At 46.9% G+C, this 17,478-nt stretch overlaps 5 protein-coding genes across 5 annotated transcripts; 3 read left to right on the top strand and 2 right to left on the bottom strand.

Annotated features, from left to right (window-relative positions):
- Positions 1-271: 271 nt before the first annotated feature.
- On the bottom strand, positions 272-1,940 carry Z519_01828 (uncharacterized protein; the record flags this gene model as incomplete). Its single annotated transcript, XM_016759585.1, has 3 exons — positions 272-930; positions 992-1,479; positions 1,564-1,940. The coding sequence occupies 3 exons, from the start codon at positions 1,938-1,940 to the stop codon at positions 272-274; spliced, it is 1,524 nt and encodes a 507-aa protein (XP_016624913.1).
- Positions 1,941-2,731: 791 nt separating this feature from the next.
- On the top strand, positions 2,732-4,476 carry Z519_01827 (uncharacterized protein; the record flags this gene model as incomplete). Its single annotated transcript, XM_016759584.1, has 6 exons — positions 2,732-3,023; positions 3,079-3,266; positions 3,327-3,391; positions 3,444-3,785; positions 3,834-4,260; positions 4,312-4,476. 6 exons carry the CDS (start codon positions 2,732-2,734, stop codon positions 4,474-4,476), a joined length of 1,479 nt encoding a protein of 492 aa, XP_016624912.1.
- A 1,120-nt stretch (positions 4,477-5,596) lies between these two features.
- Z519_01826 (uncharacterized protein) lies at positions 5,597-7,579 on the top strand (the record flags this gene model as incomplete). Its single annotated transcript, XM_016759583.1, has 7 exons — positions 5,597-5,831; positions 5,912-6,165; positions 6,217-6,390; positions 6,516-6,784; positions 6,843-6,900; positions 6,960-7,200; positions 7,266-7,579. The coding sequence occupies 7 exons, from the start codon at positions 5,597-5,599 to the stop codon at positions 7,577-7,579; spliced, it is 1,545 nt and encodes a 514-aa protein (XP_016624911.1).
- Positions 7,580-10,287: 2,708 nt separating this feature from the next.
- Positions 10,288-11,100, bottom strand: Z519_01825 (uncharacterized protein; the record flags this gene model as incomplete). The annotated part of the gene is made up of 1 exon (XM_016759582.1): positions 10,288-11,100. One exon carries the CDS (start codon positions 11,098-11,100, stop codon positions 10,288-10,290), a length of 813 nt encoding a protein of 270 aa, XP_016624910.1.
- Positions 11,101-11,613: 513 nt separating this feature from the next.
- Positions 11,614-12,592, top strand: Z519_01824 (uncharacterized protein; the record flags this gene model as incomplete). The annotated part of the gene is made up of 2 exons (XM_016759581.1): positions 11,614-11,915; positions 11,977-12,592. The coding sequence occupies 2 exons, from the start codon at positions 11,614-11,616 to the stop codon at positions 12,590-12,592; spliced, it is 918 nt and encodes a 305-aa protein (XP_016624909.1).
- Positions 12,593-17,478: the final 4,886 nt, after the last annotated feature.

Genomic DNA, 17,478 nt, shown 5'->3' with positions numbered 1-17,478 from the left:
TCTCCGTAGCGAGACAGATCAAGCAGCTTCATGAGGATTATCTGCCAAACAATGTACGGGCAGGTGGATAATTAAGTCCCCCTCTGCCTTTGACTTCGAGAATTGAGAACTGAGCTAAGGTTTACGTAGCATACCAAGTAGACGTCGTCGCTCGTTCTTAGGAGCAAATGCCCGGCCGCAATTACACTCCCCTTCACCAGTACCTCCGATTCAGTAGCAATTAGAATGCTTCCCAGCCCAATTCTGCCGTTTGAGAACCCTGATAGCGAATTTAATTGGTGCATCTCTTGTGTAGGGAGATTCCTTGCACCTTCGCAATGAGTTCATGCTTCTTGTTTTCTTCTGCAGTCCCAGAGTGCAATTCATATGCCTCAACCAGATCATCATCGCCAAACAGCCTAGCCACCTCTTCAAGAGATAAGTTCAGCGTGTCGGGGAAGGTAGACCAGATGATCACCGCGCCAATGGTGGTGATGACGATGAAGAATAGATAATACTTCCAGCCGATGTTTTCAAAGGCGGTGGGCGCGGCCTGGAGCCAGATAATATTGACCAGGGCGTATGTTCCCATAGCAATACTCATACCATGTGCTCTGAGATGGGTGGGGAATATCTCTGAGGCATACCACCAAGTGACACCATCCAGCAGCAGGCCGTAGCAGAAGACATAGAGGTATAACATGGCGACACAGGCGGAGAGCCCGGATTTGTTCTCACTATTGACGTAGGTTGCCACCAGGGCCGCTTCACAGGTTAGAGACGCCATGCAGCCGACCAGACCCAGACATATCAGAGTCGGCCGCGGCATGCGGTCCACCACGAGCACGGCAAGAATGTTGGACACGAATGCCGTTCCCAAGAAGCCGGCCTGTAGGAAGAGCTGGGCTTCAGTGCCGTATCCCAGCTGACTGTAGATGATGGTTCCATAGTCTGAAGTATCCGTCAGTCAAGGATATCTCCGTATAGTGAAGACCTTAGAGAGTGATCTTACTTCCGACCACCAGAATGCCTGAGCTAACGAGAATGAAGACGAGAAAGAATGCCATCAACGCCCGCTTGCGATAGGATGGCCGTCGAAGCATCCCAAGCCAACCAACATTCAGCGCTCGATCAAAGGCGATCTGGCTTTGCATTTGCTGAAATTCACGCCGCGCAAAGCTCTCGTCGCCGTTGCGCGTGTGGAGAGAACGGACGATTTTCCAAGCTTCCTCTGCTCGGTCCTTGCTCAGAAGGTAACGAGGACTTTCCGGCACGAACCACAGCGACACCAAGCACAGAATAGGGAATAGACACCCTATAGCTAGTGGACCTCGCCAGGCATTACTTCCCTTGTAGAAGAAGAACCCGACTCCCACCCATGAGGCGGCATTGTATCCAATGTTGTTGAAGATGGGATTGATATCCGATAAAATACCACGATCCTTGGGCGGTACGCTCTCGGTAATCCACAGCGGAACCGTGGTCAAAGCCATGTAGCCACTAGAAAAGAACGTGTCAGAATTGCTGGGAGTCAACAATCGCGCAAGCCTCCAAGGAGATGTCGTCCGAACAGGAGGGACGTACCCGATACCATTGATGAACCTGAAGATAATAAACATGGCAATATGTTGCGAAGCGGCTGCCAGGGCACTAGAGAAGAGGATCATGGTCGCCCCAATGGCAATGGCGGGCCTGCGACCGTAGCGATCGGCTATCACGCTGACCAAGACGCTACCAATGATGCCGCCAACAAAGAAGAGTGCGTTCGATGCGCCCAGAATCTCGGATGCGTTGGAGGCACGCTCAAGTTTCATAGATTCCAGGAAGGTTGGCTGGCCGATCGTGGTGGAGATGATGCTCGACGCAAAGCCATATGACGCCGCTCCAAATGACACTCCAGACGCGTACAAGATGGCGGATGTCTTGTAGTGTCTTTGAGGCCTCTCCTCGAGGGTCTCCATGACAAAGATCTCGGATCTACGTCGAGTCCCTTTTTCTGCAGTGGGCGTTGGCTTCGCTCATAATGTCAATGGGCCTTTGGACTTGCCACACAAGTGAGATCGAGATGAGACTTCTTGCTGACCATATATGCCAGGAGATTCTGGCTCTGTCTGGGGATGTGGGGCTCCAGGAAACATACGTGTGGTGATTTGGGGATTACAGCCCCTTTCCCGGGGTCTCAATAGTAAACAAGAGAAGCTTTGCAACCACCCCTCAGCTACATGATCTCGGTCAAGCTCCTGTCCCGTCAGCGATGCCACTAAGAAGCCGACTCGCGCCTTCGACACTCCCGGCTGTGTAATTGCCTGTTCTCTCTCGCGATATACGACTTTTGCTAACTCATCGTGGCATCTAGTGGAACTCCTTTAATCGCATCTTGAAATATGTTCTGAAAGTGGTTGTGGAGCTCGAATCACTTGCGCACCAGATTAACCTGCAGGCTCATCTGCCCACCAATTTCAGCAGTTTGGCAATTAAGCATCCAAGGAGCCGGTACAAAAGAAGGCTAGAGCTGCTTGCCGACGATGTCATGAGAGGAAAATCTGTGAATCATTTCGTGCAAGCCTACATCCCTTGGTACCCGTCTTTCGGCTATTTCGCAACCCCACAGGCGGAATGGTTGACTGCCAAAGCCTTATATGCGAACTCTGATGGATATAAATCGTTTAGCTCCCCTCTTTTTGTGCATCACTCACAAGAAAATCCCCGACGTTGAACGACCTGTTGATCTTCACTACTTACCATCATTACCATGAAAAATAATCTTCCCTATTCTGTCGCAGAAGTTGCTAGCCTCTCCAGCACGGAAAAGGCTGGCGACTTCAAGCACGCGGAAGAAAAGGTAACAGGCCATGTAGCCGAACAAGAGATCAATCCAAGAGTCGTCAGGAAAATCGTCAGGAAAATCGATGCCCGACTGGTCCCGATTCTTGGTTTGCTTCACGCCGTTTCCCTCATCGACAGAGGAAACCTAGGCGGAGCCCGGATCGCTGGTATCGATGAAGCCACCAACCTTGACGTGGGGTCAAGGGCTTCTATTGTCAGTAAGTTAGAAGGGTCGATTGTGAAAGTGCAGTGCTCTTTAACACTTGTCGATAGTTCTGGTCTTCTACATTGGCTATATCGTCATGGAGATTCCAAGCAACATCCTTATCAAAAAGTTGGGAGCAGCGAATTGGATGTCCTTCCTAGCAGTATGCTGGGGAGTGGTCTGCATCGGCATAGGTTACAGCAAGAATTGGCAAACACTGGCAGTGTGTCGGGTTATTCTGGGTCTCTTGGAAGCCGTATGCTGTCTCCACGGTTACTGTTAGTCTTAGAGGATACTGAACATGAACCCTCTCCAGGGCATTTATCCCGGCGCGGTTTACCTATGTGGTTCTTGGTACCCCAGGTACGAAGTTCAACTAAGGTCAGTCACGGTGTGGTCCTACTACTGAATCCCGTGACACTGACCGAAACAGGATAGCCATCTTCGCCATGATCGGGATGTTCCTGTCAGGGTTTGGCAACATTCTAGCTTACGGCCTCACTCAGATTGCTCAACAGCCCGAAGTGAATGGCTGGAAATGGATCTTCATTGTTGAAGGTTGTTTGACTCTCGGGGTCGCTGTTCTCGTTCGTTTGATTTTGGTGGACTTCCCCCACTCGAAGAGAAACAAGTTCTTGACTCAGGACGAAAAGATCATCGTCCACGATCGTCTCGTTGCTGATCGAGGGCTACATGAGACCGAAAAGGTCACTTGGAAGGTCGTAGGCGCCACTTTTGCAGATTGGCGAGTTTGGGCAATGCAAGTTCGACCATCGTGCGTGATATGAGTCTTTCACACTGACGCTGCGGACAGCGCATCGAGCCATTTTTCCGCCTGCACCTCGAATTACAGCTATACCTTTTTTCTTCCAATCATCCTACGCCGCGGCATGGGTTTCTCCCAGGAGGCGTCCTTTCTGCTGACGGCTCCTCCGGCTTTTGTCTCAGCCCTTATCGCCATCGGCACCGCCTATGTCGCTGACAGATTGAAATTCAGAGGGCCCTTTATCCTCGGAACGTCTGTCTTCGCCATTGTCGGTATTGCCATGGTGGGGTGGTGTAGCAACCCTGCAGGACGATACACCGGTGTCTTCTTCGGCCAGATTGGCGGCAATGCTTTAGCGGCAACCACGCTAGCCTGGATGGCCAACAACATGCGTGGCGACGCTAAACGCGCAGTTGCTACTGCAATTCAGGTAATGATGGGAGGTGTGGGAGGGGTTTATTCGGCCCTTGTTTTCAGGCAGCAGGTTGGTGGCCCCTCAAACTGACTATGCGAACGTCGATCTAACTTCCTTCAGGATACCCCCAATTATATCCCTGGAATCATTGCTACCATGGTCTCGATTGCTGTTCCCATGATCATAACCTTGGTTATGATGCCGCTGCTTCGGCGCGCAAACCGACAGGCAGACGCAGGTACCAGAGTCATCGAAGGGGCAGCTGAGTTCCGATATACATTGTGAGAACAAGGGAGATCGAAACTGCGCAAGAGCTGGGGGTTCCTAGTATGGAATTGAGCTTGTGTCCACCTCGTATACACTTTTCTGAGACTGTAAATGCTTATACACAATGTGAGGAAGAAGCACGAGAAGCGCAGCCCCCAGAAAGAAAGTAAGGTGGTTGCACAGATGCACCAAGGCAGTATAGCTAAGATCGTTTACAAGGTACTGTGACAAGGCAAAGTGGCTGTGCTGGAATGGTATGGGGGGTAGCAGGAAGGAGAGTTGTCTAGTCACATTTGAAACCAAAATGGGCTTAAGGGGGAGTGCTGAACAGTTCACAGTGCTGGCAGAGGGCCATTCTTTACAGATTTGACAGAGTATTCTATTTTTTGATGCCCACTACTTATTCCTGAGGGTTTCGTCGGCCGTTTCCTACTTCTAAATGCCGTCGCCGTGCTAGATGCTCGCTGTCCTAGCCGCAGCCTCTCTGGGGGTGTTGTTGGTGGTGGTGTTGCCCTGCCAGCGTCAACCAGAAACGCGTTCTCGATTCCCGACCTGCTGGACAGGCCTCTGTGCGTTGTTGGACGTGCATGCGAACCCTGAAGTGCTCTGTTACAGTATAAAAAAAATAACAGAAAGGCCCTACACTTTCTCAAAAAGTCTCTTTGCTAACTGCATAGCCGATGTCGTTGGCCAACCCCTCCTTTCAGCGTGTATTCAAATGACAAGAAACACTCCATGGCCCCATGCCGCTACGATATTGCTGGAACGACCACAGTCCGCTGATGGTTCCGGCAAGGGCGACATATGTCTATGCTCGCGTAGTGTTTTGTTAAGCATCGCAAGGGCAGTCAAGGGATATTTTCGTGTTGCCGAGCAGCTGCCGAGTTGGCAATGTGGGTCAACCCAAAACAGACGGGGATCCACAATTGTTACTTACCGGAAAATGGGTGTCTCCAGAACCAGATCAATATTCCCCGGCTGGGTCGGCTCCATCGACCCCGCTTGTCGGCGAAGCAGAACTTCGGGAGGGTGCCTGCACAAAACCTATATTAAGCGCATGGAAGAAGCGACAGACTCCACAAAGCAGAATGCCCCAGACTTTATACCTTCTTCGAGGTTGATCTGACTTTTAAACACAATGGCAGACAAAGATGGGGTTGCGTGCATCGAAGAGCAAGCGGTCGCCAGCAAGGCTCACAACGGGCATGACTCCAAGGAACTTGATGAGCGTCTTGAAGAGCTTGTCAGGACCGAAGTATCACATATTGAGCTCACGCCGGAGGAGAAGAAGAGAGTGATTCGAAAACTGGATTTGTGGATAGTTCCCCAAGTTACCTTTTTTTACCTTTTGGCGTATCTTGATCGCGGCAACAGTGAGTTCTCCTCCCTTTCGCATGACCTCTCTAGGTATCATCCATTTCTCCTCGAACTTAACTGATTTGGGATCGGTCAGTTGGAAACGCCAAAATTGCGGGAATGCAAACCGACCTGAATCTGATGGGAATAAAATACAACGTTGTGGTCATGGTCTTTTTCATTCCCTATGGCCTTCTTGAAGTACCGAGTAATATCGTCTTGAAGATGGTCCGGCCGTCCTTGTGGATCTCATTCTTGATTGTTGCTTGGGGGATTGTGATGACTCTCATGAGCCAGGTTCAATCTTATGGTGGTCTCATCGCGGCCAGATTCTTTCTCGGTGTTGCCGAGGTAAGGTCTCTTTTTCCATCTATTGTTCACGTTACTGACAGGTGGTCATAGGCAGGGCTCTTTCCGGGGATATCTTATTTCTTGACCATATGGTACGAACGATACCAGGTCCAAACGCGGTTTGCCGTTTTCTACGCTGGTGCATCTCTCGCCGGTGCGTTCTCTGGCCTACTGGCCTTTGCTATACAGCATATGGATGGTGTTGCTGGGCTCGCTGGATGGAGGGTGAGTGAATTGATGCCTTTTCTTTAATTGGTGAAATAGGGTATTTTGGGGGAAGAGGAAAGACTTTCAAGCGGAATACTCGACGTTTCCAGACAAATAATCGTGCTGACTTCAAGCTCCTGCAGTGGATTTTCTTGTTAGAGGGGCTATTCACAGTTGTATGCGGCTTGATTGCCGCCTTCACCATCCCTGACAGCCCTCAACGCGCTAAGTTCCTCGAAGAGGACGAGAAGAAATTTGTGGTCAGCAACTTGCAAATGCAGACCGGCTCGGGACAGGGCCGCGTCACCAACGATGAAAAGATCGATAGGAAATATATTATTGCTGCCTTCAAGGAGTACAAGTTATGGCTCGGTTGTCTCATGTGGCTCGGCAATGGAATTCCTGTCTACGGGTGAGGCTCCTGTTCAGAAAGACTGGACCAATTTTGCCAGAGAACTCACATGGGTCAGATTCACTTACACAGCCCCCACTGTGGTCGTGCAATTAGGATATACCACCACAAAAGCTGTCGGTATACCCTTTATAATTGTCCTTGATTACTTATGGCTAATCTCTAAACCCACCAGCAACTCATGGTCGTTCCTATCTACGTCTGCGCAACAGCTGTGACTGTGCTTGTTGCACTTGCTTCCGACAGAGTCAAGCAGCGATCTCCATTTGTGATTGGCGGTTTCCTGTTAGGAGCGTGTGGTTTCCTCGCTCTGATAATTATCCCACATCCCAAGTATCCTGGTGTGACATATGGCTTCTTATTCGTCGCCGCAAGTGGAATTTTCTGCCCCATTATGCCTGCCTTAGGTTGGTTCGGTAAGTTTCAGTTGCACTGGCACCCCTTAGCCACAAGCAAGTTATACTGACGCTGTCTATTTTAGCGAACAATATGGCACCTTCATCCAAACGTGCTGTTGGTATGGCAATACTATTGACAGTGGGCAATCTCGTCGGTGGTCTATTTGGCTCAAACATCTACCTCGAATCCACCAAGCCTCGCTATTTCCCTGGCTATGGGATCAGTTTCGCCATTATGCTAACCGCGGCCGCTCTCGCGTTTGCCTTGCGCATCCTGTATCAACGCGAAAACACTAGAAGAGACAGTATGGATCCTGATGAGATTCGGGAGAAATATAGCGAAGGTGAATTGTTGGATATGGGGGATAAAAGTCCGTTCTTCAGATACACCCTTTAATGAAGAGGTTTGTTGATCACCCTCGTCTATCTGTATGGATACTGATATGGGGTATTATTGCTGCTAAATTCTGGTCAGCAATCACATCTCTACTCTTGTGGCTGTATGGGCTGAGATTGTGGAAGCTAGCCGAGACGATTAAAAGTCGGAACTTTTTATCTATGTGACAGAGAGTCGATAACCCCATCCCGGCGTTTGGGGTACAGATTTGGGGACATTCAAATAGCCGAATTTCATGCACATTTCGTTCTAGAAAAAATGTTTGGAATCCGGCCTGAAAATGGGTGGAGGGTTTTCCACAGCAAGGGCTTCAGGATCTTATTGAAGGCGTTCTTTCGGTCTTTTGCAGGGCATTGATGCTATTACCCTGTGAAGGAATGACCGTATATAAATGGACCGGCAATACCTCAAAGAGACCGTCGCTAATAAATGCCTCTCCGCCGGCTACTTACAAGGTGTTGATGCGTACCAGAGCGGAACGGTGGAACTAGGTATTGCGGAATCGCCAATGGGAATCCAGTTCACATAACCGAAGAGTCGGGAAATGCGGCTAATTTCTTTCTCTTCTTGAATGCCATTTCCAGTCAATCAATCGGACCAACTTCTGTACATTCGAACCATACCTGCTTTCGGATCGCATGTCGGCGGGGGCGATTTCGCGTGGGTCTTCTGAGACACATCACATGGTGCAGACAGTGCCCAGGAAAGAGTTCTAGGATTGAGAAACAAATAGAAACGTGGATTGTTAGAATGGATAGGACCCTCGTCGCTTAAAAATAAAAACTACCCTTACAGGACCCAAAAGGAGAGGGTACTGGAGGACTTGCCACCGGCAAACTTGGACGAATGTAGCAAAGCGAGATTGAGCGGCAGGATGAATCCTGTTCTTCGTCGAGTTCTTATGCTTTCGTAGATCTACTCATCCTCCCGTGAGAGGCTAAATGGGCAGCTCTGAGCGTAGTCCAATCTCATGAAGCGTTTGCGATTACAACGACGCTTTCCCCTCTGCTGCTACGATTGCCGAAAGTCCATGATTAGTTTGAAATGAGATCCGAGTGTCTGCATAGGAAAGTCCACTACATTACTTCAAAAATAGGTAAGTGAAAGTTCTCAATGAGCAAGTGATGGTCTTAGAATCACTTCTCGTAACCCTTGAACGTCCTCCACTGGTATTAGAGATAGCGTCGCAAGCAAACGCTGTGAGCTGGAGGGGATCACACCGTCGTGCAACCTTCAACGTTGTTACTGGACCTGCAAGCCATCAGTCTCCTCCCCCTCCCGATCTAAAAGCACCGAGCAACTAACGTTTCACGGTAGACACGAATGAGCGAACTTGGCGTGAGACATATTCTGAAACATTCGTGCGGGACCTTTTTCGAACATAATAATCTTGATGAGGTGCATATCTCTTATGATTGAACGACTGAGAACTGTACCTCTCATCCTTGGAGTGCGTTCTTTGACGAAGACGGCATACCCCCTTGATTCGTGAGTACATATTAATTCCTCAGAAGCCGGCCCTCATCAACATGCATTCGGTGCACTCCGCTCACGCGACCCTTTTTAGAGTCGAAATTTTCGTTGTTCCGATTGAAGATGCTTTGATAAAAAGAACGACTGGAACTTTCATTATCAGCGTTGATGTCACGAGCCCACCGTTGTCCCCTAGTACTCTACGCCCTCCACCCGAATCGGGTGGACGGTATAGAAAGAAAAGGATAAGGCAAAGGATGATTGAAGCACAAGGCTATCGGTTAACGCTACCTTACCCTTTTCACGTGCCAGAAAGAGGGGATGTCACGAGCCCACCGTTGTCCCCAAGTACTCTACGCCCTCCACCCGAATCGGGTGGACGGTATAGAAAGAAAAGGAAAGGATAAGGCAAAGGACGGTTGAGGCACAAGGCTATCGGTTAACGCTGCCTTACCCTTTTCACGTGACAGAAAGAGGGGAAGCTATAAGAGTCTCCTCTCACCTGAATCGGCTGAGAGAGAACTCTTCCTTTTTCTCAAGCGTTGAGTCGTTGTCAATAGGGCTACGTGAATAGAACAAGGCATTCAGCTACTCTAATTCCTTTGTACCTACTGCGTTGCGTAGGTCCCTGATAGGGGAAGCTATAAGAGTTTCCTCTCTCCCGAATCGGCTGAAAGAGAACTCTTCCTTTTTCTTAAGCGTTGAGTCGTTGTCAATAGGACTACGTGAATAGAATAAGGCATTCAGCTACTTCAATTCCTTTGTACCTACTGCGTTGCGTAGGTCCCTGATAGTTGAGCAGACTGAATGCATGTTATTCGTTGGCTGAAGGCCATCAATCTTGAGCAGGGCACAAGATTTGAATTGGTCTTGCGTAACTCTCGCACGTAAGAATAGATATAGGAAGAAAGCTCAATCATTCTTTAACGCGTGGCCTGTATCATCGACTCTGATTGTCAACATATCAAATCGAACAGGTAAGCTGTTAATGCAGCGTCAAAACCTAGGGTGTAAGGTTGCGATCGTAAGAGTGCTAGATGAGTACTGCTATGTGCCGCTACCGTAAAATGAATATGTACTCTCCAATATGTACCGGCGTCCTAAGAAGAGAAACATTATGTGCAGTAACAGTCATGTTAGAGAGTAGTGATGGATATACGGGCGGACATACTCGATTGTCGATATCCGCGTTGCCAGAATGTCTTCTAGCAAAGCCAGCTCGTCCACAGAGTGCTTCAAATGGCCTGCCATCCATGATCGGCGCTGATGATGGCTCCGTTCAGGTAGCTGGCATCATCGGAGCAAGCGAAAGCCACCAGCTTTCCCAACTGATCAAGATTAACCTCACCCGGATTCACTTCGGCCAGTTTTTGGCAGATCGCACGGCCCTCTTCGTTGAATCCATCCTTGTAAGCAACGCGAATGTTGGTCTTCATGGCGCCTGGCATGATAATGTTGCATCGAATGCCCTTACTCGAATAGAATGATGCTGTGTTGCGGGTCAAGCCCACCAGAGCGTGTTTCGCGCATACGTACGCCACACCACCGCACCCACCCCTAAAGCCATTGATCGAGCCGACGTTCATAATCACACCTCGATTGCAGCCAGCCGCCGTAGTGCCTGCTGCTTCCCCGTGGCGCATAAATTCCTGTACTGCGTATTTGGAAATTCTTGCCGGGGCTGTGAGGTTGGTGCTGATTACGCGGTCCCAGAAGTCCATATCGATGTCGCCAATGGGATCGAAGCGGTCCATGATCCCGGCATTATTGACCAGAATGTCCAACTTGCCATAGTTGTCCACGGCTTCCTTTATCAAGTGCGGCGCCGACTCGTGGAGTGATATGTCGGCTACCACTTTGTGGAGTGCTCCCAAAGGGGACAACTCCTTGTGGCATTCTTCCAACATTGAGGCATTGATGTCGCAAGCAACCACTTTTGCGCCTGCATGCAGAAACGCTTTGGCAATGGCTTTGCCGAGGCCGCTGGCTGCTCCGGTGATGATGGCGACTTTCGAACCCAGTGAGATGTTCATGTCAGTGGATGCCATCGTAAGGGCGAGGCACTGAGGCTGGAGGGCGAAATAATGGGCTGGTGTTACCTGGAATCAAATCTACAAGATATCACGAGCGATAGTGACTGTGCGGTAGATAATTTTGACTGCACCGGATCCCTAGTGGGCCCTTTAGGTCACTCGCATGGTTCATGGAGTTTCCGAACAGTTGGATCGCTTATATGGAGTGCTCAATCTAATCTTTATTGTGTACCTCGGTGTCGATAATTCGGCGCCAGTCGTTTGCTTGCGCTGAACCCGGCAGCAAGTGCAAGATTCGCCGACCTGCAGAACCCCGGAGCGGGGTGGGGATCCACAAAGGTTACCCGAGGGCGAGGGCGAGGGCCGGCAGCCCACCGCGTGCCGTGCTACTGCGAGGACATCCTGAACGACCTCGCTGTTGATGGCTTGGGGTCTAGAGCGGTATATAATCTCGAGCGATCTCCTGAATAGGATTCACATGTTTGCAGGCTTGACCATTGGCAGAATACAATTATAACTGTGGACACAATGCCAACAAACGGGCTCCACTCTGAGGAACCCAAGCATGTCTCGACAACCTTGAATTTCCGTCTTGACCCTGCCCTCGGTGGCCACACAACTTATAAAGCAGCCACAGCGGGCTACTTTCGCCTCAAGTTTGACGTCCAAGAAGTCACGATTTATGACGGCAGAGGCCGAGAAGGAGATTTCAGACTCAGCACACATGGATTTCAATATCACAAACACCCGCCAGCAAAAGTCGATTACCAAGATCCCGACCAGATCAAACAAGTCGTGTACCCGGAGACGATTGAGCTGATGAAGGAGGTGTATGTGAGCCGGTCTCTGGTTGTCCTCCGGCCATTAGCGAGCTAACCCATAACACTACAGCACCGGAGCAACTGAAGTTCACATCTACTCGCACCTCGTCCGGCAAGACTCTCGAGAGAAGACTGACGCTCTGATCAAAGAGCAAGAGAACCTTGCCGATGACGATCCAGCACCACAAGTGGGACCAGCGCGCTTTGTCCATATCGACGTGTCCGACGTCGGTGCTGAGCAGATGTTATATCAGAACCTGTCCCCTGATATTGCGAAGAAATTATCTTCAACCCGGTGGGCGATCATCAACCTTTGGCGCCCAATCAAAACTGTTACCAAGGATCCTCTTTGCATGTGTGACATCCGCACTTGCCGGGATGAAGATCTTATTACCATGCCCGTGTTACTCCCGCCCAAAGGCTCTGGTAAGCTCGCAAACGTCTCTCGAGGAGATGACGTGGAGATTATGGTCATGAAACACCATCCTGAACAAGAATGGCATTACATAAGTCGAATGGAGCCGGACGAAACTTTGCTGATTAAATGTTGGGATTCTTTGCGCGACGGGCACACGGCGAGAAGGACACCGCATACGTCGTTCATCGACCCTGCTACCCAGGACGACCCCGTCAGAGAGAGCGTAGAGGTTAGGTGTCTAGTCTTTTATGAAGACCAGCCCTTGTGATCGACACCACAGATTTTTTTTTTGACGCGATTCCCAGGAGAAAATCCGTTACCACTTTGTGCACGATAGCTCCTTCTAATTCTTGTCTCCTCTTTTGGTAGCCAGTGCTCGATCTTCGCGCATTTTTAATGCAAATCCCATTATCTTCCGGTATTGTACTGTAACAGAGCACTTCAGGGTTCGGCGTGCACGTGCAACAACGCACAGAGGCCTGTCCAGCAGATCGGGAACCGAAAACGCGTTTCGGGTTGATACTGATAAAACACCACCGCTACCAACACCACCCAGAGGGGTAGCGGCTAGGGCTACGAGCACCTAGCACAGCGGCTGCATCGAGGGACAGGACTGAACTGATAAAACACATAGGTATTAGGTAGACGGCGCCAAAAAAACAATGGTATTCATGATACTCTTCCTCAAACTGTAAAAGAATGGCAGTCTGCCAGCACTATAAACTGTCTTGCTCTCAGCTCTCTAATTAGGTTTGACATGTGACCTGACAGACCTCTGCCCTGCCAACTCACCACCACCCCAGCACTGCACAGCCACCTTGCCTTGTTACAGTACGAACCATTTTGTTGGTCGCGCCGATACTTCGATCACACTGCACACCGTAGCCGATATAATCCTTCGCATGAGGACAGCCGTTCGAGTCACAATTGCAACTTCTATGGGATGCTTTACTATTACCACACGACCTTGCACTTGTCCCCTGGCCATTTACATCGGCGCTTGGTCCATTTCATTCATCTTAGCAATTTCTTAGCAATCTCGAAATGTGCCTTGACTCCCCCCCGGAGCTGATATATCCGGTCTTGACGGCCCAGATTATTTAATGATCAAGTTTGTAGAACTCTTCTGAAATACTAGGGCGGATTAAATTAATGTGCTATTTTTTGGACCAATCTAGGGGTTAATAGTTGATCGATTGAGGAAGACAAGTCCTATCTGTGTGTTAGAGTATCTACAATTATCCCGGGCCCTATAGAACAAACACAGTGAACTGGGGCGAGGCTACTAGCCATGGGCATCAACTCGTACGGCGGTGGGTATGGTCTCTTCTCAACGCGCACACTCAACTAGGGGAAGTCCTCTCTGTTGGTAACTTAGTTGCTTATGTTTTCTATGAAAGATAGTCCCTCAGAACTATATAAGAAGAATCATAGTCTAGGGTCGGCGCCCTAGCCAATTATAACTCTATCCACCACTTCTAACTTCTCTCATTATATCCCTCTCATTGTCGCTCGCTTCCTTAACGACCTCGCTTAAAACTTAACTATAATCTTCGTCTATTCTTCTCGGAAACATTAATTCTTCTTTATATTCTTTAAACGCTCTACGAAGTTATCTAATTATCTCCCATCTAACCTCTTCGAACTTAAGCTCTTCAACGCCCCTAGATCTTCACTACGCTTCGGTTTACGTATAATTATCTTATAGATCTCCAGGGCGATAGTGAAACGATCCTCGATATCGACTTAAGTATTAGATAGAGCCATTTATAAGCGAGCCGTCTCGTAAGTTTCTATATTAATAATCGCTAGAGAATTCTTAATTACCTAGAGTCCATAACTACTAGTGTTCTACTAAAGATTAGATTTAAGGCGTATTTCCCGGGGTGAAATACTAAAAACGCTATTCTTTAATCATCGAACGAAGAAATCGAGTGCTATCTTAGTCGTATCTAATCTACCTTATATCGAATTAATAACCGAGTACGACTACGTTGTTTCATCGGCTATGAAGATTAGATAATAGTGTTCTTTATCTATTAAGTCGTCGTTAAAGATAATAAGTCGTCTTATATTATCGTCGACGTTTCTCTAGGCTTTAAATTCTACCGGTGCGTTTACGTTTCTACATTAATTAATCTAGAAAAGGAACGCGGCGCCTAAGATGATGATACATCTTATATATAATTCTTTCCGGCTTACTATAATTTCCGCATCGATGAAAGACTAATTAATTCATCCGTTATATCTAGGATTTAATAGGGCGCTCCGAAGAGCACTACTCGAGATATCGATAGCCTTATAGTCGGGATGGCTAGGTAGAACTTAGTAATTTATCGTTCCGAACCTTTCTTCCCACTACTTTATTAATTATTCGAGATTCTTCATAGAATCTTTATAAGGCGTAGCGATTCTTTCTAATCCTTCTAGATATAAGGCGATTTCTTTCTCGGCTATATATAGGTAGGCGAATGTATATCGTTTAGATATATATTTAGTAAGTAAGCTTAATACATTAATTATCTTTTTAGCTCCGAATTCGTAGTATCGTTGTATATCTTTACGGCTAACTAAGGGTATATCTCTTTCGTAGTTCGTCTATCTTATATACTTTTAAATTATTAATTACGCGAATACGATAGAGCTCCTAGAATTCGGAATCGAATTCGATAAGTTATCGAGCGTATCTCTTCCGAGAAAGTGTAGTGATAGAACGGCTTCGGAAGAACTAGTAATACGTATTCTCTAGTTTATAAATTACTATTCGATCTTGATTTCATAGAAGAGTTCTAAAATTCTCGACTTCTTTATACTTAGATTATAGTCGGAACTTAGAGCTACGAAGCCTAGACTAGAGATTATCGTCTATAGTCGCGGTCTCTTTATAACGCCTAAGATATTAATTAAATTATTTCTTATTTAATTTATTTATTCGCGACTTCTAAGAATAGAGCGTTCTTCTTCCGGTTTCGTAAGCTATATTAAACTTTCTCGTTCTACACTCGTTAAACTAAATCGTATCGAAAGGACGCTTTACTATAATCGTATAGAAATTAGAGTAATAAAAGTAGATGTAGTAGAGGCCGTAGGAATAGAAGTTCGATCGCCTCGGGTAGTCCGCGTATTTAAACGTCTTACGGAAGTGTTAGAAGAACCGATAAGGTCGGCGAAATTCGTAGTTTAAGATATAGAAAGATTACTAGTGCTAGAATAAGTGATGAGTCGATGAACTCCCGAGTCTAAAACGTTTCTAGTAATTAAATCTTACGTAGTAAGTAATATCACTAGCCTAGGTTTTTCTTCGAATATAATTAGATTATTATAGTTTATAGAAAGAACGCCTACCTAGTATAGTCTAGCCGCTTCTATAAATTCGTATCGACTAAGTATCTTTAACTACTCGGAACGATTACGCTTAGCGATTCGCCTATTATCGTTAGATATTTTATCGTCGAGAACGATCTAAATGTTCCCCGTAACTAGATGCGGCGAAGTATTATAGTGTCGATTCTATCGAATTCGGACTAGACGAATTATCATTTTATATAAGGCGACTTATAGTAGCCGAAGAGAGGTTACGTTATACTAGAGTAGATATTTCCGAGCGAATTAATACTAATCTAAGAGTATAGTTACATTCTCTCTATATAAAATAATTAATTTATTAAAGAATTTTACTAACGTCTAAGTAGAAAGCTTTACGAATTCTTCGCGCGGAATGAGAACGCCTCTCTCTCTATACTTATAATTAAAGAGACTTATATTATTTATTCGGCCGTATTTAGAGAGTAGCTTATTACGTATCTCTACGCGACGATTTCGTCTATTATTAAACTCTTTCTTTCTAGCGTATAGACTAGAGTATTTTTAAAACTCTATCCGGGTATTTAGAAGGTCTTTAGTGAGGTCGTAGACTCGTATTAAGGATCCCTACTAATCCTAACTAAGTTAGAGTTCTTAGTAATAATTCTAGAATAGTATAAGCTAGTTAAGAAAGATATAAGATATAAGTAGAGTTCTCTATTACTAAGAACTATATAGTTTAGTAAATAACATAAGTTAACTACGAAGAGAGTGTAACTACCTAGAGTAATAAGAGTATATATATAATGCTTACGCTCTGTTACGCTCTATTACGCTCTATGCGCTCTATACTAATAGAGCTAATAGGGCTAATAGGGCTAATAGAATATATTACGTATCTTAGCCTTATTCCGCCGTAGCTCCTTTTAGGTGCCCAACGAACGTGGTGAGCCGCGCTCGTACGACTCGTGGTCGGTCTTCCGTAAGGCTGTGTCTAATACTATCCTCTCTCCGGTTAGACTCTTATTCTAAGAGTCTATCTTAGCGATGATATAAAAGCGGAACGCTACCTAGCTTAAATTCGTCTAAGTCTAAAGATATCTCCTCTCTTCTCTCTTTCTCGTCTATAGTCCACCGCTTCTAAGCCCCTTTCCCGTGTTCGCGACCGTCCTCTCGAGCGCCTTCGTCAATCTCGTAACGTTTAGTTTACTGATTATCGTGCCATGGCACCTTGCTCGAATTGTGATCGCTCCCGTTCGATCTATGTAATGAAGTATAGGGTTTCCCGTTGTTCTAAATACTTAAAGAAGAATATAAAGTATGATAATTAATATTCTAAATCAGAGTATTAGAGCATTAAGCGAAAAAAGTCGAAGTTACGGAATAAGATGTAGGAGGCTTAGGCCCGTATAGCTTAGCGTACCTAGTGGTATACGGGGGAGATGGCTCGTCTAGCGTAACAATAATCTCTAGAGTTACTTTAGGAGTAGTCCCGTTTAAGTTAGGTAGAGCGCTAACTAGATAAGTTGACGTAGGCTTAGAGTAATATAACGGTTCGGGCCTATATGGTACTTAACCGTCTTAACGAGGAAGAAGAGTATGCGCCGGATGAATTTAAGCTACCGATAGCTCGTGAGTTCGCCTTCGACGATGGATAGCTAAATGCTTTACTAGCGTTGAGAACCACTTAGGGTGATCCTTCCTTATTTTTCTTAGAAGTTCCTTCGAAAGATTAGTTTCCGGTTCCTAGCTATTTTCATACTCGTCGTATTCTAACTATTTAATTAGATATTGAAACTAGCCGCGCTTAACGCGTTTTCTAAGGACTTTCTCAACATTATATTCCTCGGG

The sequence above is a fragment of the Cladophialophora bantiana genome (assembly GCF_000835475.1).
Source record: "Cladophialophora bantiana CBS 173.52 unplaced genomic scaffold supercont1.2, whole genome shotgun sequence".
In the NCBI taxonomy this organism is placed as follows: Eukaryota; Fungi; Ascomycota; class Eurotiomycetes; order Chaetothyriales; family Herpotrichiellaceae; genus Cladophialophora; species Cladophialophora bantiana.
The sequence above is the reverse complement of the archived record's forward strand: the minus strand, read 5'-3'. Positions and strand labels throughout refer to the sequence as shown.